The sequence below is a fragment of the Aspergillus clavatus genome, genomic scaffold (assembly GCF_000002715.2).
Source record: "Aspergillus clavatus NRRL 1 1099423829736 genomic scaffold, whole genome shotgun sequence".
Lineage (NCBI taxonomy): Eukaryota > Fungi > Ascomycota > Eurotiomycetes > Eurotiales > Aspergillaceae > Aspergillus > Aspergillus clavatus.
The window spans coordinates 436,855-456,891 of record NW_001517111.1 but is presented as its reverse complement, the minus strand read 5'-3'; the positions used below and the strand labels follow the sequence as shown (position 1 = coordinate 456,891).

Below are 20,037 nucleotides of genomic sequence, written 5' to 3'. Positions count from 1 at the left end.
GGCTGTAGGCTGTGGGCGCCGCGTAGATCAGAGATCAGAACTGGCGGACTGGCGGACTGGCGGACTGGCGGACGGGACGGGGGACATGGGTGGAAATTCAATTCCAAATCATAACATATCATATCATATCATAGCAGGATGGCGGTAGCCAATTCAATTCAGTTCGGTCACTGTCACTGTCACTGTCACTGTCACTGTCACTGTCCAACCGTACAGACGCCCCAGCACAACACCATACAGTACAGCATGGCGCAGACCAGACCAGACCAGACCAGACCACGCCATGCCATGCCATGCCACGCCACACCAGAGCCAGAGCCAGACACAAAAAAAAAAAAAAAAAAAAAAACCAACATCATCATCATCATCATTATCATTATCCACGATACTGTGCTGTGCCTCGCCGAATGCAGATATTCTTCGAACGGGCGTTGGGCTGGACCATTGGGGGGGGGTGTGGGTTGAGTACTGCTGTAAGTACCTTACCTACCTACGGGGTACCTACTCCCACTCTTCCTAGGTAGTGTCTGGTACGGAGTACTCCGTACTGCGTATGTACGGTTTTTTATTACGTACGTGTATGGAGCCATAGTAACTTCCAATGGTGACTTGCTTACGGTACGGAGGACTGAGGACGGAGGTCTAGATGCTGCTGGGTGGACTCTGTAAGTCTGTATGCGCGTGGAGAGGAGGTAGATAGTCACTCCGTGAATTGTCCGTAGATGGATATCTACAGGGGTGTGGTGCAGTGCAGCGCAGCTCATTTCAGCGGAGGAGGAGGACATTCGGCTCCGGTGAAATGGGATGGGATGGATTCCTGATGGAGGTGGAAGGTTCTGGCCGGTGAAAAGGAAACTGGACCAGAAACTTGAAATTGATCTTGGAAAAGGGTCAGGGGGAGGGAAATGTGATACAAGACAAGAGTACATAGTAGAGCGAAGGGCAAAAGTACGCGACGCCGTTCGATTTTAATCCTCGCCTCGATGGCGTGGTACTTTTGCCTGTGTATGTGTCCGTGTCCGTGTCCGTGTCCGTGTCCGTGTCCGTGTCTGTGTTCGCGTCCGTGTCGACTCTAGTCTATCGCCGGGATGGATTGATGTGCGACATGCATCTAGCCTGATCCTGATTCTGATTGTGATTCTGTCTTTGCAATTGCGTTGCAATTGCAACCGCAAAAAAAAAAAGGTAGAATTGTACAGGCTGAAGTGAAATAGATAATATAGATAAAGAAAAAGAAAAAGAAAAAAACCCCTCGCTCAAACGTAAGACACAATATAAGGATAAAGAAAAGAAGAAGAATCATTTAGTAGACCATGGTACCCCAAAAAGGCCATGGATCCAACCCATCACATACATGCTCCGGACAGCCCGGAGGGAAATTAGAGAAAGAACGTATAAAAGACATGTTATGTCGCTGGGCCTCACGAGTAGAAGGCGCCCTTCTGGAAACTCTCCGGTGAAATATCACCCATCTTACCCTTCCGGACCGGCTTCTTCTCGTCGACGGCTTGGGCCTGCTCAATCGTGGACGACATGGTGTTGCTGCGGCTGCCGGCGTCGCTGCCAGAGGTGATCGCCTGTTGTCCGGGGCGGCGTTGGATCGTCTCGAGATACGGCCCGGGGAGGTATCCAACGCGCCCGTCCCGCGCCCGGCAGCGCCACCATTCAGATGCATTACCCATGGGGTCCGACTTGCTCAGCACGGCGACAATGTCCCCCTTCTTGACGGCCAGGTCGATGCCGTTGCTCTCCTGCGACTCGGGGGTGTAGTCGTACAGCACCCGGCAGAAGTCGAGCTTCGACGGATCCAAAGGTGCCTGTTGCAGGGGCTCCCCGTTAGGGCCCAGCATCAGCTGCTTGCGCTGCTCTTCCTGCGAGCGCGCAAGAGCCTTGATGAGTTTGCCCATCAGGTAGGGAAGACCGAACACGGCGAGCAAGAACATGATGAACGGCTTCTTCGACGGTTTAGGAGGCGCGGGCGAGCCGTCGGGGAGTGTGGTAGGCGCCGAGCGCCCATGCATGAACGCCGCAAAGGCCGAGGGTGTCAGAGACGTCGCATCCGCTGGCGGAGGACGCCCAGTGATCTTCGCAATCAGCGTTCGAAACCATCTGATGATGGTGAAGATCCCCAGGGCGGAACCGAGGGTATTCCGCAGATTCCCGAACTGCTCTGCAACCGAGACCATCGCTATACACTCGTTAGCTCGCTGCATTGCAACCCCAGCACTGGGCGGGCAAGCCAACTTACCGAAAAACGAACTGTGCGTCGCCATATAGGTACTCTCCAGCATCTGAGCAAACCCGCCAAACGCCCCCACAATGCTCTCGATCATCTGGAAAGTCGCCTGCGTGCTCTGGCTGAACGAATTCGTCAAGCTATTGGGGTCATTGGGGTCCCCGGGCATGCCACCACCGTACATGCCGCCCATACCGCCCATGCCCCCATACATGCCCCCGTATCCGCCTCCATACATGGAGCCCATCGTGCCGAAGCGCGAGTACGGTGATGAATACGCGCCGTAGCCGCCATAGCCTGTGCTGTATGGAGAGGCACCGAATCGCGAGGCGCCATAGGGTGAGTAGTTCGATGCTGTCCGGTTCACAACGGAGTTCAGGGTGTCAGGGCGGGAGGGTAAGGCGGGAACGGTGGAGGATATTGTTGAGGTGGTTGCAGGTGTGGATGTTGTGGCGGTCGGCGCCGTCGCAGCGCCGGTTATAGGAGTCATGGTCGAACTACCGACGGGGGAGGCTGAGATCGCAGTTCCTGTGAACCAGGATATCAGTATCAAATATAATTCGTGATTGTCGAAACCAAGAAGAGAGAACAAATTCCCAAAGCGTCAGCAACAAGAGTCACCTACCGCCAGCAGCAGCAGCAGCACCTGCTCTCTCCCACGGTTTGGGTGGCGAAACCGACGCCATGAAGTTGCGGGGAGGGAGGATCTCACCAGCCTCGCATCTAGGTCACAAGATCAAAGTGGACAGAGAGAGCGACAGACGACGAGATGCGACGAGATGCGACGAGGAGGACGATGGATTGGGATGAGATAGACTGGAGTACGGGGGAGGAAGACGAGATGGGAAGAAAGATGGGGAAGACCTGGAGTTCGGGCGGTGGAGTTCAGTATAATCTGTGTAATCTGTGGGAGGGACAGACTAACAGTAATAATACATACTTACATACTCTGTCCAGCACGCATGTGGCCGCCGAAGCCGAGGCTGTCTGCTTTTGCCGACACAAGTTGAGTTGTGTGCCGGAGAACGCCGTCTGTTCTGTTAGTTGTTCGTTGCTTGGTTTTTGGTCCATCTGGTCTCTACTCTGCGCTGTATATATGGTCATCTCAATTTCTCACTATTCATTCATTCATTTCATCCATCGCTTGTGTCCCAACCAACCAACCCAGTCAGTCACCCGGTATGACTATCGGCCTCTACCGACCGTCTCTACGCCATCAACTCGGATGAAATCCAAACCATGAATAGAATATAGACAAATGCTTCAATGAATTGTGGCTATCATTGCCTTATAATACATGCGCTCCTATAACTCCCAAATGCAACGCCGAGTACCTTACTGAACGCCCACCAAGACAAACCCCCGGTCTCTATACAATCCTGATGGCCCATTACAGACCTTTAAAAAAAAAAAACAAAAAAAGGGTGTGGTCTATTATTATTTATGGAGTGTGCTATAGCTCATCATGGCTACGCATCTCAGGCCGCTGGGGAAGCTGAATCTTCCATGACCGTGGCGGCACAGGCAGACCCAGCCAGTAACTCCAGGCCCGGTTGGCTTCTAGGACGAAAATCTCCCATCTGCCAAGCAAATGTCAGCTATCGTAAAGAAGAACGTGAGAAGACGGGAGGACTTACAGAGTCTTGGGGATGTTGGCCCAGCTCTTCAGGACGTAGACGTAGGTGTTCCAGACCACCTCGAACTCGGCCTTGAAATCATCCCATAGCGTATCTGTCTCCTTCCGGGCCCTTCTCTCCCACGGTAGCTTTTCCGTCGGATATTTGAAGTCGTCTTCCTCGTCTTCGTAGTAGAACGTCGAGCCCCCATCTTTGAAAAGCACTCGCGTTTTCTGACCACTGGACTTCTGTTCCAGCTGCGGAGTACCCGCGGTGATCTCGATGGTCTCGCCCTGTCCGATGTCCATGGCTCGGTGGAAGCTCCGTACCGCTGCCAGACTGTGGGAGATGCGGCCCAGGGTGTTGATCAAGGCCACCAGCTCGGTCCTCCGCAGTAGAGGATTCTCTCCGTTCTTGGTTTCGTCGTACTCGAACAGCACCTTCAACGCTGTTCCGTACCCGTTCACCTGAAGCTTGCCCCACAGCCGGCATTTGTCGCACCCGACGCAGTCCATCAATCTGCTAACGTTCCGGAAGCGATTGCGGAAATCCTCCTTCAGCCCGGGCGCGCTGGGGTCCTGGAACATAAGGTGTTCGTCGAAGATCTGCGGCCGCTCGGCGAGCGTCGCCGTCAGCTGCGACACCTTCTGCTTCGTCTCGGCGTCTTGGATGGGATCGCTGGCGCAGAAGGTGTAGTTCTGGAGATGTTTGCGCAGCTTCGCCACCGCGCGGGAGACCAGTGCATAGTTGAAATACAGATTCGAGATGCGCTCCGGGTGATCATGCAAGCGCTCCTTGAAGCACTGCAGGTTGGGATGCCACTGGCCGGTGGTCTTGTTGAGGTAATCCCAGCAAAGATGGGTGGAGATGGACGCATGCATGCCGCTGACGAGACGGTGGAAGACCCGCTTCTCCAGACACTCGTTGTCAAACGGCAGCATATCCGCGCGCTTCATCTCCTTCTGCAACACGTTGCGGAAATCATGGACCGCCTGCAGGCCGCCCGGGGCCGGGTGCGGGGACGATTCCTCCGGCAAGGGTTTCAGGAAACAGTTCTCCCGGTAGATCGCGTCCCAGACCAGACGCGCGCCCTCTCCGGTATACCCCGTGTATCGCTCGGGATTGTCCACCAAGCTGACGTATTCCCCCTTGCCGCCGGCGCCTTCGTCTTCGGGGACACAGTAGTCACGGTCGTCGCATTCGTCGTCGTATTCAACGACGCAGCTTTCCCCGACATTCTCGCCGAGCTCGCCTTGGAGAGGCTTATCGCTGGGTCGCTCCTTTTGAAGCTTGCGGCCGGGGTGGCCGGCCTTGGGACCTTCGAGTTTGCTCAGTTCCTCCGCCCGCCACGTTGGCGGGATGTCCTCCTCCGAGTCGATGGTGTTGACGGCACACGCGATGTTCCCGCACATGCTATTGGCATCATTCCAGAATGGACAGTGCCCGTTGTAGAGGTTTAGGCGATAATAGCTGAAAAAATCGGTGTCTTGTGTAAGGGATTGGAGCGTGTTGTAGACTTGGTCATTGAGGTCATCGATGGTGGCGTAAGAAAGACAAGCGTCGGTCACCGTGGCGGAGGGGTCAATCTAGGGAGAAATCGCAGTCAGAAGATGCAATTGATGGAATTTCGGAATCGTTACTCACAGCGCAGACTGTGTGGGAGTGATGTTCGAGGTCTTGGGTTTCATTGGGTTGGTCATTATGGGCATCGGCAAGCCCGAGGAAGGCGAACACAGCCAGATAGAAGACTCCGGCAGCAGAGCGCATTTTGATACGAATGAATGGCAACTGTGCATACGCTGAGGATAACGTATGGAGTGATGGACGTTGTGTTTTTGGTTGCTTCACATGAAAAACATCCAGCAATAATAGTGGGCCTTGGAGATTATCAATCAAAGCAATGTCATAGTCCTAAAGACTCGGAAGTCAAGCGAATCATATAGAGCAACGAGTAGGGAAAATTGAAATCGTAATGCAGTCTAGTAGCAAAGGGAGGCAATATTAAAGAGAGAAAAGAAAGAAAGAGATCATTGATTAGAAATGCAGGGGAAAGGATCTTTTATTATTAGTCGTATCTCTAGAGAATGAATGCATGATAAATAATAAGCCTGCTAGTAATCATCATGAAGTGGACAAGCTGGCCCTTTGTTTTTTTGCCCAGCGTGGCGGAACTGCTCCCGCAAGAATCGGATGATCGCCAGCATCGAAATGAGAGCATGTCTGGAGTTAATAATACGTCCTAACACTAGTGGCATATATTCATGCCAAGCAGTCTGAAGCAAGGTGCTTGTTGTGTGTTCTCCTGCGAATATGATTTGTTCCATCCGCCAGGCACTACTATTATTATTGACTTATTCCCGTCGTGTCATGTCAGGCCATTCTCCATCAACCAACAATCAATATAGGGGATTCAAAGAAGACAGCTGTCCAGTTCGCTTTCTACCTTACAAATCATAATAAACATTCTCCAAAAGTCCAATCCGATCACATCCTGGTAACTAGACTAACCCTCCAATCTCTCCCCACCCTCCAGATCATGCCCCTCCTGCATCTCACGAATCCTCTCATCCCGACTCCCAACAAGGTCCTGCCCGGCCTGCTCCAACACCGCCTGGTTCAACAGCACGTCGAACCCCAGCGCGCGCGCCGCAAACTCCAGAATCATCCGCTCCACCTCCGGCGCATGCCACGTGAGCCCATGGTCATCCCCGGGGAAGAGCTTCAGCTCGCGCGGGCCCGTGGTCCCATACGCGCGGTACAGTGTCTCCGAGCACGTCGCCGACAGCACGCGGTCACCGGTGCCGTGCATCAGCAGCACCGGGCGCGGACTCAGCTGGCGGATGCCGGCCGTGTGCGCCGTCTGCGAGGCGACGGTGGCCACGCCGCGCACGCGGTCGGGTTCCTGCGCCGCGACGGTGAAGCACGGGCTGCCGCTGAAGGACCAGCCGACGAGTACGAAGTGCGACGAGCTGAAGTGCCGGTTCAGGTAGGTGAAGGAGGCGCGGATGTCGGCGGCGCAATAGTCGGTGTGTGCGGGCTGGCGGTAGTCGAGACGGATGCAGGGGATGGAGAGGAGGAGAGCGAGTTTGTCGGCGAGGGAGGGGTAGATTCCTATACGTTTTTTTATTTTTCTCAGTTTAGATAGATATGTAGACTAGATTAAGTAGTCCTTCGTAGTCCGTAGGCCCTTCCCTTTTTTTTTTCCTTTCTTTCTTGCCGTGGATTATCGGCGAGATCAGATACGTTATACGGAACACCTACCCGCAGGCCCGCTCACTCCTCCTCCCGCACCGCTAACCAATACCACCGCCGACCGTTTCGCCTCGGTGGTGCTGTAGCTGCGCGGTTCGTGGAGGATAGCCGGCGCATCATGGTCCAGCGGATCCCTGACGTGGATGTCGACATGTCTTGCGATCGGGGGCTCGGTGGCGCTCTTCTCCACCTGGGGAGGGTGGACTGGTCCTAGGCTGTGGAGAGGATGGCGCGGGACGGCAGTCATGGCGATGGAGGTCAACAAGCACGGGATTCTATACAAAGGAACACGAATATACGGCCTAAGGCAACAGTTCATGTTCCTCTTTCTACATTACATTTCTAACCACCTGTTCTAGAAATGCATTGCTATTTATATTGCCCCTGTTAACGGGTGCGCGTTTGCCCAGGCATTCCGCGCACTTTGATATCAGACTGACGGATATGACGCAAGAACTAGAAAAGGATCACAACAGGGGGCAACGGGGGGTCAAATGGTGGCGATACAGAACGCGAGACTCTTGTCTGTGTTCGTTGACACAAGAAATATATCATCCAGGGGAAGGGGGAGAAAATCTGGGAGACAGATCACTAAATATAGCTTCAACAATCCATTGATCGAACGACAAGAGGTGGTAATGATGACCTACGAGCTGGAGCCTACGCAGATAGCTGCCTATCTCCTGGGGGAAGCCTACGGAGCAGAAGGGACGACAGCCCCCCGGGACGCAAGAGTTGTTGTTTTGATTCGGTTGTCTTGGATTTCGACCGGTGAGCCAGATTGCGGCTTCAAATTTGACCAAGAGGTCAAATAAATACAGAACCAAAGTACATGCAACAAATCAAATCCCGAGATGATAATGTAACCCATATAATCCCAAACGAGTCTTGACGAGGAGTCCGTAGACCAAGCCTATCGCCAGACGAATAATTATATGAATGAAGGGGGAAAATCCAAGAAAATGGAACAAAAAAAAAACCCTCGTCTCATAGGAAGTGCGCCAACCCTTTTGGTATATATCCCGTTTCCTTCGTATGTCGCGTTCGTAGACATTCTGAGTCGTCAAGTCATCATGAGTGAGTCGAGTGGTAAGTCGTAAATTAGGCCCATAGGCATCATCGTAGGTCGTGCTCCACTCAGGAGGTTCCCCTGCGCTTGCACCGGCGCAGACTCAGTGCCTTGCGGAGAGCAGCAAGCGGCTTGGGAAGCGGAGTGTTGTAGAACGGATCGTCCTTGAAGTCCTCGTCGGTAAATTTCTATCATGTCGGTTAGCATGCGGACCTCACTATAAGCCAGTAGAGTGATAGGAGACTTACCAAGCCAGGGCAACGAGTAAAGTTTCCGTAGTCATTCATCATGTTGACGCCTTCCTCGTATTCATAAGTCTTCCCCGTCTTGTCGGTAGTTCCGGGAGGATAGAATGCCACTCCGTCGAGAGGACGGTGGCTCTGAAGACAGTCGGCTATCTTGTCCTTTGGAGTCGCCTTGAGAGCCTCTTCGTTGGACTCCCTGAGAGCCTCAATAGGGCTACATTTGCTGTCGTGGTTTCTTTCGGCATAGACCGCATCGTAGGGCCCCTCGTGGTGATACTGGAAGAAACCCACGTCGTCCAGGCGGTCGATAATATCTGGATTGACGAGAAGCGACTGCCGCGGGTACTTGGGATGTGGGCGAGGGCCGCGAGGGCTATTTTGGCGATTGTGCGGATAGTAGGAGGGCGGCACATTCTGTGCCCGGCGTGGGTGTGGCGGATGATGCTCCAGCTGTCCATTCCATTGGACTGAAGGCAATGAAGATGACCGCTGGCGTTTAACAGACTTTCTAGCAGACGAGGAGGAAGACAGAGAAGGAGTGGGAGAAGCGTAGCGAGAGTAAGGGTTGTTGCTTCCCAGGCTCAGATTGATGCCCATTTCTGTCGGGTACTGAGGCTGCTGAGAGTGGTGGGAGTAGCGGGAGTGGTGAGAATGGTGAGACGGGTGAGACGGGTGAGACGGATAGGACTCCATGACCATGGCGTCGCCGAAAGACGGCATATTGCTTTGTTTTGAGAAGAACAAGATACGGTGAAGAAGCGCTGGCGAGAAAGGGCCCTTCTCCCTGTCGACCTCGATTCACCTGGCGTCAATAGAAACGCACGTCTCTAATAGTCTCAAAGTGCTATTGAAGCTGATACTTTCTGTTGATGTGGGGCTCGTGATCGGATTGGGGTCTGACAATGTGATTGAGCAATACAATAGTGTTTGCAAAGCAGACGTGGTGAGTTTTCAAGATATTGATGAAGCCCAAGGGGGATACCGGGGGTGAGATGCATCTTTAAGGCTCCGAATAAGCAGAGACAGCTGGAGAGACGAAGACACAAGTGTGATGCCTACACAAAATTCCCCAACTCCCATAGTTGTAAGACCCAGAGTGACGTGACGACTTGCGTACCAGGCCTTATCGATAACAAGGCTGTCTACGCCTATCAGGGTCTAGCGGCCCTCCCTCTAAACCCTGTTTGGTTTAGTGTCTGGCTCTAGCCGGAGAGCTAGACCCGTTCGGTTGCATCGGCCACGGGACTCGATGATGAAACAAAATGGAGCACCCACGAGAAGCCCCCATCATCGATCAATCCCCCGGCCAGAATTCGCCTCCTCGAGCTTCCGAGCATGCCGTTGATCCCTGGGTGTCGGTGCAATTACGTTTGGGTGCCTGGAGATGACTCAATGATCTGCCTGAGAAAGTTGATTTCCTATGGCTGGCTGCAAGAAGAAGTATGGACGTACCGTGAAGGCACAAACTGTATATTTCTTCGGGTGTATAGTACCTGAGGACACGTCATTCTTCAGGTACAGTCAGACTTGAGTCCTTGAAGGCAATTGACAGCGCGGAAATTATCTATATTCGTTCACTGTTGACAAGTTAGTCAAGTTGAGTGGTTGTATTTGTATCAAAGACCACAGTCCACACAGTATGACTAAGATTAAGCTTATCGCTAGCAAGTACATAGCGTGAAGCACGACAGTAGTTCGCCTGGAGAATAAATCCCGGTTAGGCGGTTACCCGACTAGTTTCAGTGACCTAGTGTTGGACCGTGCAAGGCAGAGTAGACAGATCGTGCATGATCACTAGTGCGGAAGACCCCGAAAGAGCCTGGAAGGGTTACTGACCACGAAGGTATGTTTGATCCAGTAGCAAGACAAGTCCTTGGAGCCTAGACCTTCAATGAGCAGGCAGTCAACTGGTAACCCGTGTGGGCAGACGTCATGGATTTTTGACGGCAAGATCGTTCAGCGGGAAAAAATAACCCATTGATTCATATATCTATGGCAGATAATTACATTGGGAGCGACAGCCGGTCTAGATTTGCAGTCCAGCATGTTGATGGCATTAGAACGAGGAGAAAGCACCAGGGGAGTTGAGTATCTATTTCCATGCCTTACTTAGAGCTGCTGGTATCTCAAACCCCCGTACTGCATTCCAAAATGGTCGGTTGGATTGCCTTCTGGAACCAGATATCGTTCTCGAAGTTTAATGGTACTCATGGGTTTCGGGAAAATAAACATGTCAGAATAATAGGCAGAAGCAGCAGACGCAGTGGAATCGATCCAAGTAAGAACTGTAGATATTGATCTGCCTGAGGCAGATGTCTGAACCGAGACGGTATTACCAATACAGAAATCAAGTTCTCCTCATAACAAACACCAATTCTGTGCTGATGACAGCTTGACATTCCTGCCATGAGCCTTGTGCAATACTCCGATTCGGAATCAGATATAGATAAGAATGAGAAGATATCGCCTAGACCAACCAAAAGGCTTCGTCATGATGACTATCCCAGCACTCCTCAGGCTTCGTCCCTACCCCCCTTACCAACTTCATTCCATGACTTGTATGCCTCGAGTACTCGCATCAGTGTGAGAGACGATCCAAGTCTGCACGGTGGCCGTAAACGTGTCATCCCTCATGTTGAGGGCAACTGGCCTACTCATATATACCTAGAATGTAAGTGTTCGTGTACTCCCAATTGTGATTCACGGCTGATGCAGACAGGGTATCCGTCAAAAACAGAGCTTGCTATCTTGGACAAAATAGTGTCTCAGACTGAATCTAAACTAGAGGGGCATCAAGTGGACATTCACAGCTTACTGCGAAGTGACCTTGGTGTCCAACTTCCGCTTCACATAAGTCTTTCAAGACCAGTGGTTCTTCGCACGGAGCAAAGACAGCCATTCTTGGACATGTTCCAGGCAGCGCTTCACGAATCCTTGATTTCAGAGTAAGTCCATGACATCTGTAAACCGCACACCCTTCTCATCGATCTACAGATTCTCCGTCGCGCCAGATAGCCTGGATTGGGTTTCCAATTACGAAAAAACACGGTGGTTTCTCGTTCTGCGAGTGACGCGGCCCATAGACAACAACCTGAACAGACTCCTTGGCCTTTCAAATCGCTCTTTAGCTCATTTCAGGCAACCGCCGCTGTATGCTAAGCCAACCGCGCCACTTCAGCGACCTAAGCAGCAGCCCAGCAGTCAGACGGATGCGCCTCCCGAGGACTTCTCTGGCTGCTTCCATGTCTCCTTGGCCTGGAGACTGACTGAACCAAAATCGGGGGAGGAGAATCAGAATCAAGGGTTGGATCCTCGTAGCCTAGGAGTTCTTGCAATTCACTTTGACTGTGTGAAAGCAAAGATTGGCAACAATATCTCAAGCATACCACTCTCGACGAGATACGGTGGCACTAAGCCTCCTTGATTTGATGTTCTTCTCTGGGTTATCTCTGTCGATTACCAATATATACTCCTTTTTTTGCTTGAAAAGGCTACTGTGACTTCTATATACCGTTTAGCATCTGCAGGACAAAGCAGAAGAGGGAATGGGGGAACATGTTTGTAATATTACAGTAAATTACGTTAACCATACCACCGCCTTTTTTATGACGCGAATCAACACGTCTTCTCATCTTCCTCCTGTTTGCTCCCAAATAGTAGTAGTGGTCAAATGCTTCCACCATAATGCCGGATTCGCAGCTACCTATCGTGACTTTCGTGAGTTATTCCAGTCAATATCATACCCATAGCTAAGCCACTAATCCCAACCCTGTCTCCAGGAAGATCTGCAGGCCTTCCAAGCAAAGCATTTCCCCACCAGCACACAAGTCACCTCGTTTGACCACAACCATAACCAGACTGTAGACGATGAATACTACGAGGAAGATGACGGACTTGGGTACTATCCAGACGGCGTGAAGCGTACCCTTACGGACGAGCAGATTGAGATTTTCAGACACAGCGAGATCCACACGCTGTTGCGCGAACGAGAGCTCCGGGAGGAGGCGCTTGCTGAAGAGTTGCGTGATATGGAGGCTGAACAGCAGGCAGGGGATATTATCTCCGTGAGTAATGGGGATAGTGTGCCTGACGTCGCTGGTCGAGAGAGTGGGATGTCTCAAGGAGATGAGGGCGCAGGCGAGTCCAAGCAACACAATGCACATGATGCTTCGGGGAAGGAGTCCGGGAAGACGCGCCCGGGTGAAACTCTTGACTACAGTGAGGATGGTGCGAGGCCACGGGAGACATATACCAGTACGCAATTTACTGGACGCAAGATCATATCTTATGACGATTGAAATCTCGGATTGAATGTGCTCTTGTAAGCCTTCAAGCACATAGGAACTTCGTTCTGCAAGTCCCTTGCCAGCTCGATTTGCTGCGGTCAATGAGCTGGTCCTCGACGATAATCTCGAACGGGTACGCATAATCGCGGTGAGTAACCCATCTGTTTCTGTCCTTGCTCTTTTTATGATGAAATCTATGTATCAGTCATCCTTAGTCGGATCGCCATACCATTTTCGGATGCGTAAGGCCATGACGATGCAATCTTCTCTCTGAAATTCCTTCATTTCGATAAATTAAATGTTTGCTTCTGTTCGGATTGTGTCTCTAACGGCTCGAAGACTTAGGATTTGTGTGGTCGAAACGCCAAACAAGTGTTGGCCTCCTGGATGATCACACTTTTGATGCTTCTTTCTAGATATCGCATCTGGAATCGATGCCTTGTGCATCGTGACTTTGCAAAGTACGAGGGCATGCGCCATTCCGTGCAGGGGATGTCGAGGTGCTTCAAATTTGGCAATCAACCATGTAGAATACGAAGCTAAACAACCAGCATCGCGGGATATTAGTTACGCGATTCGGATGGTGACCGGTAACTATAGCTATATTGGTCTCTTGCGAGTCTCTGTCTTTGGACCATAATCATGGCCATATCCCTTGGCTCTCAGGTCGGTACATTCAATTGGTAGTCCACACTCGGTGGTATTCGATGACTCTGGGATTGGAACGGTATGTATTTCTGTCACGCATGTGGGTGAATATAGGTATATACTACGGCTACATGTAGGTTTGTGGCAACGACTAATAAATTAAGATAACATAAAAGATATTAAAAATAAAAATAAAAATAAACACTCATGATTTCGCCCTACGGGATGTAATAACTGTTACATCACGGGATGACGAATCGAGGACGAAAAAAAGCAATGGGATGAACCGGGATTGAACCGGTGACCTTTAGATATCAATGCATATTACTGCAGAAACTGAAGTTGACACTTCAGTCTAACGCGCTCCCAGCTGCGCCATCACCCCAAGACGATGTTATTAACGGCCCACTATGCGATCCACAGTGCCCTATTGCCGGAAACTTGGGAAATGTGTAAAAAATGGAAAAACAAAAAGAAGATGGGATGAACCGGGATTGAACCGGTGACCTTTAGATATCGATGCATATTACTGCAGAAACTGAAGTTGTCACTTCAGTCTAACGCGCTCCCAGCTGCGCCATCACCCCATTGGATATTAGGAATTGGTTGTTTTGGTTTTATAATGCAAGTCAAGGTCTTAGGCCGTCGCTCGACAATTCATATGGGCTCAATTACGCTCTTGTTTAGTGTTGTATGGTCTTGTCAGTATATGTGGTATAACGATCTTGACCTACTTGATACTGATTTTAATGTAGGATGGTTTCTGTCAGTGTGCTACGTATGATTTGCTATATGATGTGGTCATGTGGTGCCTGGATTTGCGTGTCCGGTCCTATGGGGCCATGCCGGCTCCCATCAGATGGTATAACTTGTTTCTTATGCTTCTATATCCCATCTTGTAGTGACTGCTGGCGGATTAGGTGGCTATTCTAGTGTACTTTGGCACATGCTTTACCCGTGTGTAGAACATTGCAGTACTGGGTCGTGGTTAACAGAATAGCTACGCCTATTGCTTGTTGGTTGCGTTTGGGCGTTGGTTGATATGATTGCTTGCCTGCTGGGCATGATTGTCCCTGAGATGTGTGTAATCGTTGAATTATTATACTGGTTGTGTCGCTGATGGGTCGGTCCTCGATACCGAATGTTTGTAGTGGTACAACAATATATCATATATATATATGTATGTATGCCAGCTTTCTGTAGAGGGAAGCACAGCATTACTAAAACATAATAAACCACCACTCGATTACTGTCAGGTACACGGGGAGACCATTGCGATATCCACTGGAATGCCTTTATTAAACTGAATAATGGGCTCGCCAGTTACCATAAGTTCGACCAAGAAGCATATCCCAGTAATCAATGGTAAAACTAAAGCAGGGATGTTAGACGGGCCTTGCGCTGGAAGACCAGGCCAGAAAGTCTCAAGATTCAACAAGTCAATGGGGTGATGGCGCAGCTGGGAGCGCGTTAGACTGAAGTGTCAACTTCGGTTTCAACAGCCAATTGGTTGTATTTGATATCTAAAGGTCACCGGTTCAATCCCGGTTCATCCCATTATGTTTTTGATTTTTATATTTTTTTCTCCTGTTACTTCCCACGCCCCATTCAATTCAATCAACATGACATAATGCAAACTACTGGATATCACCTCACCTATCACTCAATATTCAGTTTGTTTCCGTTTACTCCCAACGAGGCAGATTTATAGTTGTCATTATCGACATGTGTTAGAATATTCCCTTATAATAGGGAAACGCTGACGCGCTTTACCTGAAGCAGTTTCAATTGATAGTGGCGGAATTGTCGCTACCAAGTGGGAGGTACAGGATCTGGGTCAGCTGTGTACCCTTAGACTGACAAAGCCCTATTCCCGGTCTATTTACCATCGCTTGGGGTGATGGCGCAGCTGGGAGCGCGTTAGACTGAAGTGACAACTTCAGTTTCGACAATCTTGCATTGTACTGATATCTAAAGGTCACCGGTTCAATCCCGGTTCATCCCATTTCTTTTTGGTTTTCTAAATTTTAATCCAACCCCACCCCTTTGCCCCCCTGGTTTTGTGTGTCTCTCTATTTTGTCATTACCACTTATTCCTCTCTCACTTACGGAGTACATATATGCAACCCCGGCTGCCATGTGGCTTAAGAGGTAATGCGTAGGTATAATTTCAGCACAACTTTTAGATGACGAATCCCTCGTCCTGCTTCGCTGCCGATCCGAACACCGGTTCAGCCCAGTCTAGTCATAAGACAAACTAGGTCGTACAAAGTATACAAACAGAGGCTTTGCCTTCCTTCGCACCCCGCATCCTCTACGTTCTCTCACTTGGTATTATATCTTATTACTAGTCGAACCCTTTTCGGTGCTCATGATGCATGGTGTCCCAACACCGTTCATGCCCATCCTCCTACCCTCCCGAGTCGTACCTCATGTCTTGGCCGTCATCGGTCTCGGGATTAACGCCCAGAATATTCCAATACCGATCAGCAACCCCACCATGATGGGCTGCATGACTTGAACCCCTGCCTTGGACGCGATAGCCCCCGTCATGAACGGAAACGCCGCAGACCCAGCCTGTCCCAAGCTTGCGGTAAAGCCTAGCCGAAGTGCACGCATTAGCAAGACAAAAAAAAAAAAAAAAATTCACGACCCCGGAAGCAGGACCTGACATACCTAGGGCGCCGATATGGAGTTCTTGAGGAACGACCTTTGTCAGAACATAGAGGCCGACGGGGTAGAACGGCCCGATGAAGAAGCCTGTGGGTGTTAGAACCCGTGCCTGATGCCACTGCTTCACATGCATGAACGAGGGAATACATACCCAAGAAACAGACAGTGATTGCATTCGCGATGATGTTGGGGATCACCCAGAACATGACCTGCAACGCTATGGCCAGCGCAATGTAGATGAATACCATCCGTCGCTCACCAAATTTGTGCGTGATGTCCGCGAGAAGGACTCGTCCGAGCGTAAAGCCGGACCAGAACCCCGAGGCGACGTAACCCACCTTTTTGGGATCACCGTGTCGCACGGAGACGAGAAACTGGACCAGCCAGCCTGTGGGATGGATGGTTAGCTTCTGTTGAGGAATAACGGAAGATAATGCGAATGGGCAGCCGACGTACCCCCCGAAGCAACCTCAGCACCGACATAGAGGAAGAAGAACCCGTTGAAGATCCACACAAACTTATTGGTGAGCGTGGCTTTCATCTCGGCGCTGGCCGTGTCTTTGGCGTTCGAGATATTTGGTTGGAACAGACCCTTGCGGAATGTCCACGCCAGGAGGACAACGTTGATCACGCCCATGGCTAGAGTCGCGAGATAGTAATAGTACCAGTAGGGCGTGTGGGATGCAATGGTATTGGCGATCAGCGGGGCGATGATGGTGCCCACACCGTAGACAGCATGGAGAATCCCGAGCCATCGATGGGGATTATTGACGGTGATGGTGAAGGTATTCGCCTGTGCATCCTGGAAGGCGACCCCCATGCCAGTGAAGAAGAAAGCGGCCATGAACAAACCCCAAGGAGGCCTCCAGAACATGAGCGCATACCCGAAGCTCTGGATTGTGGCTCCAAGGACTAAGGTCCCGCCGGTTCCCAGTCTCGAGCAGACGTGGATGTTGGCGAAAGAGGCGACGAGCCATCCGGCGAAATTGACCAAGTAGACCATGGATACTTGTAGCAGGCCGATATTGTACGCAGGCTGGATATAAGGGATGAGGACACCAGTTGCAGCATCTGGATATCGATCAGCCCGCAGTTTACTCCTGCCAATGTCGCGGGGGACAACATACCGTTCAATCCAGCCATCAGGATCGCATAATTGGTACTGACCACCCTGCCGACAACTTCGCGAGCATCCTTCGGAGCGAAAAAGGAAGTATCCTTTGGGCTTTGTTCCTCGACATCCTGTGAGCCGGTGTCAATCTGATTCAATGTATCCATAGTCTCGTCTACGGATTCTCCTCGCCTGGGGTGGCATCGTCAAAGAACTCAAAAGGCCCCCCCATGCTGGTTCAATTGGTGACTATATATGCAGGATTGAGTGACCGTCACTTCTCGTACCCCTCTGACTGGAGTCACAAATCACAATGACTAGTAGTAATACTGGTAGCCTATCGCGGCTATACCGCCTAGGCCAGCTAAGTCGGAGCGAGGCCGATGCTCTTTCGTGTACACGCTATCCTCGAGAACCCATTTCCTCGGGGTCTGAACGTGAGTTCGGTCTTATGTATATCGTATTGCCTGACCATTCACGTACACATTATATCTGAATCAAATCCAGATGATCCAATGCAAATTGCAATCAATGCAGTTGGCAGTCACGAGGGTTCCATTGAGAACTTGACTGAGTAAAGCGAAAAAAAAAAAAAAAACCACCCCGCAAAAACGCTTGGATCTGTGGGGGTCATGCAGCAACGTGTTGATGCATCATTCCCTCTCAATGCCGGAACTGAAGACACATATTATTACAGCACAGCTTCTGATGGATCATACGCACTTCCTGCAGGGCGGATTCTTGATCCATGGCATTTGTTGTTGGTGGGAAGGGTTGGCAGGGTTGGACCCCGTCGTCGTTCACTGTCAGAGTACAACACAGATATGGGGAAACCGAGCAAATTGTCGCTGATCATGCAGATACCAAGCCATTGAATCTATTCAATGCCTGCAAGATTTTTTTTGGCAGATTTGTTGATACATCCTGCTTGCAAAGCTGGTTGGGACTCCAGCATGGACAGAAGTGTCGGGGAAAAAGTGAGGCTGCAGAAACATATTATCTGTGAATGATCCGTCAATTGCTATCGAATTGATGCAAGTCTAGCCATGGCACTGAATGACGCCTTAGCCATTTATGCGGAAAAGCCTGTCTTTGACCAAATTAGGTTACAGGTGAGTAATCAAGTTTCAGCAATCTGGAGTCGACTATGTGCAAAGGTGTCCACGGGAACAAAAGGACCCAACTGAAGACCTTTCAGAAGAACTCAATCGGAAGGCAATCAAGGTCAAGGATTGAACTGGTTTTATGGCTTCACAGACAGACTTGGGGAGTGACCAATTTGAAGATGCCTACAACCAGGCCTTATGATGGTCATAAGAGCCAGCTCAACGCCGATTTCGCTACGAGCAGTCTGATCCAATTCGGATGTCGCCGTGAGCAGTGGCTTGGAATCTGATGCTCTCAACTGGAAATGGATAGTCCTGCCGAAGATGCACGATTGATCATCATTGAGCCGTCGGAAGCCGTGAACAACCGACTGGGGTTTGGGCGAGACTCCACTCTGGGGGATCTCCAGACTCCAGACCCCAGGTTCCGGGATGAGACGGTTGAGTCCTCCATACGATTCGCATTGCCGAGTGCCGTAGTCGTATGGCTGCAGCAGGATTGAAGTATTCCCGAGCTCCAGTTGATCCAGAAAGGGCTCGTGCCCGCCGACTGCTCGACTCAAGACCGGATCTTGGACATATATCTCCACTTGCACGGCTCAAGACGGTTATTTCTCCAGAATTCATCTCGACATAACCTGGAGACTGTGGAACCACATAGAGAATCCGAGGGAGGGGCCAGGAAACAGAGACAATGGTGATGTGTCAAGTCTGGAGTATAGAGATTAACTGGGGAGCTAGAATCTGGGGTTCAGGGTCGAGGGTTGACATCAAGATCTATCGGCCCAAAGCATTAAACTACGTGTCAAATGAATTACTTGGTGGTTCGGTAATGTAGATTCGGATTTTGATATCCGCAGTCCGTATGCTCCTTCTGCTGATATCAAGCAAGGAATCGCACCATCCAACGCTGCCTAGGTATCTAGGTAGATACCTAATGCCCAGATCGCGTAAATCACCCGATTGAGCAGCCATTGGCTCAGAAGGAAGCTATCAAGTCCTGCCAAGTCAATGCCTTTCCATTCTTGTCCGGTATTCATTTCCCTAGACTGCTGCTCATCATCCAGCAAGTGCTCCTCGGAATAAAGTTACCATGAGATATCCTTCGGTACCCGGCTCCTTTCGGTCGACGATGACAGCTTGAATATCGAACTATTGAGTATTGACATTCGATATCTTACTTTTATCCGCAGTCCCTTGGCTTTTGGCTTTTGACTAGCCTGGAGCTCGATGTAACCTTCCAGTTGTAAGTGATGAAGGTTATCATTATTGGTTGAAATGGAATATAGGCCACTTAGGAATATGACCATCGTGATTGGTGTGATCACAGGAATAAGAATGGATAAAATAGAATTATGCACGGCCGATGGATTTAAAGTACTGCGCTTAGCCAGATGCAGACAAGCGAGGATGATCCCGTCAGTTTGAGAATTAAGATGGATGACGATGTGCACTTGGATTGAGAGAGAAGCATCCAGACTGCGAAGAAGTTACGAACAATTGAGGATGTCTGATGAGAAATTCCGGCACTGGAAACAACTAGACTGTTGGACTCCAGAAGAGGATTTAGTATTGAATAATCATCTTGAGAATAATTTTCACTATGGACTATGTATGGAGTAAGCACACGTTGAAGAAAAGCATGATTAGCGTTGGCGGCAGATCTGCACTCGAACATAAAGATGACGGTTATGTAATTATACATCCGCAGCAATCCAGCTTCAACGATCCGGTCGATGACCACTCAGTTGCACTCCATCAAGAACCTCGATAATCGATTCAAATCATCGAGACG

At 50.4% G+C, this 20,037-nt stretch overlaps 8 protein-coding genes and 4 non-coding genes across 12 annotated transcripts, besides 15 other annotated features; 4 read left to right on the top strand and 8 right to left on the bottom strand.

Moving 5' to 3' along the window:
- Positions 1 to 13: part of a microsatellite that runs on past the window's edge.
- Positions 1 to 17: part of a microsatellite that runs on past the window's edge.
- Positions 18 to 40: 23 nt separating this feature from the next.
- Positions 41 to 73: a microsatellite.
- A 34-nt stretch (positions 74 to 107) lies between these two features.
- Positions 108 to 133: a microsatellite.
- Positions 134 to 153: 20 nt separating this feature from the next.
- On the bottom strand, positions 154 to 371 carry ACLA_058580 (uncharacterized protein; the record flags this gene model as incomplete). The annotated part of the gene is made up of 2 exons (XM_001276621.1): positions 154 to 176; positions 239 to 371. The coding sequence occupies 2 exons, from the start codon at positions 369 to 371 to the stop codon at positions 154 to 156; spliced, it is 156 nt and encodes a 51-aa protein (XP_001276622.1).
- Positions 168 to 205: a microsatellite.
- Positions 253 to 279: a microsatellite.
- Positions 254 to 279: a microsatellite.
- Positions 283 to 309: a microsatellite.
- Positions 327 to 349: a microsatellite.
- Positions 354 to 381: a microsatellite.
- A 629-nt stretch (positions 382 to 1,010) lies between these two features.
- Positions 1,011 to 1,068: a microsatellite.
- A 353-nt stretch (positions 1,069 to 1,421) lies between these two features.
- On the bottom strand, positions 1,422 to 2,922 carry pex13 (peroxin PEX13; the record flags this gene model as incomplete). Its single annotated transcript, XM_001276620.1, has 3 exons — positions 1,422 to 2,188; positions 2,249 to 2,764; positions 2,862 to 2,922. The coding sequence occupies 3 exons, from the start codon at positions 2,920 to 2,922 to the stop codon at positions 1,422 to 1,424; spliced, it is 1,344 nt and encodes a 447-aa protein (XP_001276621.1).
- A 77-nt stretch (positions 2,923 to 2,999) lies between these two features.
- Positions 3,000 to 3,025: a microsatellite.
- A 664-nt stretch (positions 3,026 to 3,689) lies between these two features.
- On the bottom strand, positions 3,690 to 5,619 carry ACLA_058560 (ER oxidoreductin; the record flags this gene model as incomplete). The annotated part of the gene is made up of 3 exons (XM_001276619.1): positions 3,690 to 3,816; positions 3,874 to 5,438; positions 5,497 to 5,619. The coding sequence occupies 3 exons, from the start codon at positions 5,617 to 5,619 to the stop codon at positions 3,690 to 3,692; spliced, it is 1,815 nt and encodes a 604-aa protein (XP_001276620.1).
- Positions 5,620 to 6,355: 736 nt separating this feature from the next.
- Positions 6,356 to 7,351, bottom strand: ACLA_058550 (uncharacterized protein; the record flags this gene model as incomplete). Its single annotated transcript, XM_001276618.1, has 2 exons — positions 6,356 to 6,963; positions 7,114 to 7,351. 2 exons carry the CDS (start codon positions 7,349 to 7,351, stop codon positions 6,356 to 6,358), a joined length of 846 nt encoding a protein of 281 aa, XP_001276619.1.
- An 890-nt stretch (positions 7,352 to 8,241) lies between these two features.
- Positions 8,242 to 9,138, bottom strand: ACLA_058540 (uncharacterized protein; the record flags this gene model as incomplete). Its single annotated transcript, XM_001276617.1, has 2 exons — positions 8,242 to 8,361; positions 8,422 to 9,138. The coding sequence occupies 2 exons, from the start codon at positions 9,136 to 9,138 to the stop codon at positions 8,242 to 8,244; spliced, it is 837 nt and encodes a 278-aa protein (XP_001276618.1).
- Positions 9,073 to 9,099: a microsatellite.
- Positions 9,139 to 12,102: 2,964 nt separating the features above from the next.
- On the top strand, positions 12,103 to 12,716 carry ACLA_058530 (DUF3807 domain-containing protein; the record flags this gene model as incomplete). The annotated part of the gene is made up of 2 exons (XM_001276616.1): positions 12,103 to 12,135; positions 12,198 to 12,716. The coding sequence occupies 2 exons, from the start codon at positions 12,103 to 12,105 to the stop codon at positions 12,714 to 12,716; spliced, it is 552 nt and encodes a 183-aa protein (XP_001276617.1).
- An 816-nt stretch (positions 12,717 to 13,532) lies between these two features.
- Positions 13,533 to 13,554: a microsatellite.
- A 75-nt stretch (positions 13,555 to 13,629) lies between these two features.
- ACLA_058520 lies at positions 13,630 to 13,737 on the bottom strand. Its single transcript has one exon. It is a non-coding gene; the product is annotated as a tRNA-Phe (tRNA).
- Positions 13,738 to 13,831: 94 nt separating this feature from the next.
- Positions 13,832 to 13,939, bottom strand: ACLA_058510. The gene has a single exon. It is a non-coding gene; the product is annotated as a tRNA-Phe (tRNA).
- A 35-nt stretch (positions 13,940 to 13,974) lies between these two features.
- On the top strand, positions 13,975 to 14,254 carry ACLA_058500 (uncharacterized protein; the record flags this gene model as incomplete). The annotated part of the gene is made up of 2 exons (XM_001276615.1): positions 13,975 to 14,043; positions 14,108 to 14,254. The coding sequence occupies 2 exons, from the start codon at positions 13,975 to 13,977 to the stop codon at positions 14,252 to 14,254; spliced, it is 216 nt and encodes a 71-aa protein (XP_001276616.1).
- A 542-nt stretch (positions 14,255 to 14,796) lies between these two features.
- On the top strand, positions 14,797 to 14,909 carry ACLA_058490. The gene has a single exon. It is a non-coding gene; the product is annotated as a tRNA-Phe (tRNA).
- A 337-nt stretch (positions 14,910 to 15,246) lies between these two features.
- ACLA_058480 lies at positions 15,247 to 15,357 on the top strand. Its single transcript has one exon. It is a non-coding gene; the product is annotated as a tRNA-Phe (tRNA).
- A 425-nt stretch (positions 15,358 to 15,782) lies between these two features.
- On the bottom strand, positions 15,783 to 17,303 carry ACLA_058470 (putative MFS transporter; the record flags this gene model as incomplete). The annotated part of the gene is made up of 5 exons (XM_001276614.1): positions 15,783 to 15,952; positions 16,029 to 16,112; positions 16,177 to 16,413; positions 16,482 to 17,096; positions 17,153 to 17,303. 5 exons carry the CDS (start codon positions 17,301 to 17,303, stop codon positions 15,783 to 15,785), a joined length of 1,257 nt encoding a protein of 418 aa, XP_001276615.1.
- Positions 17,031 to 17,062: a microsatellite.
- Positions 17,304 to 20,037: the final 2,734 nt, after the last annotated feature.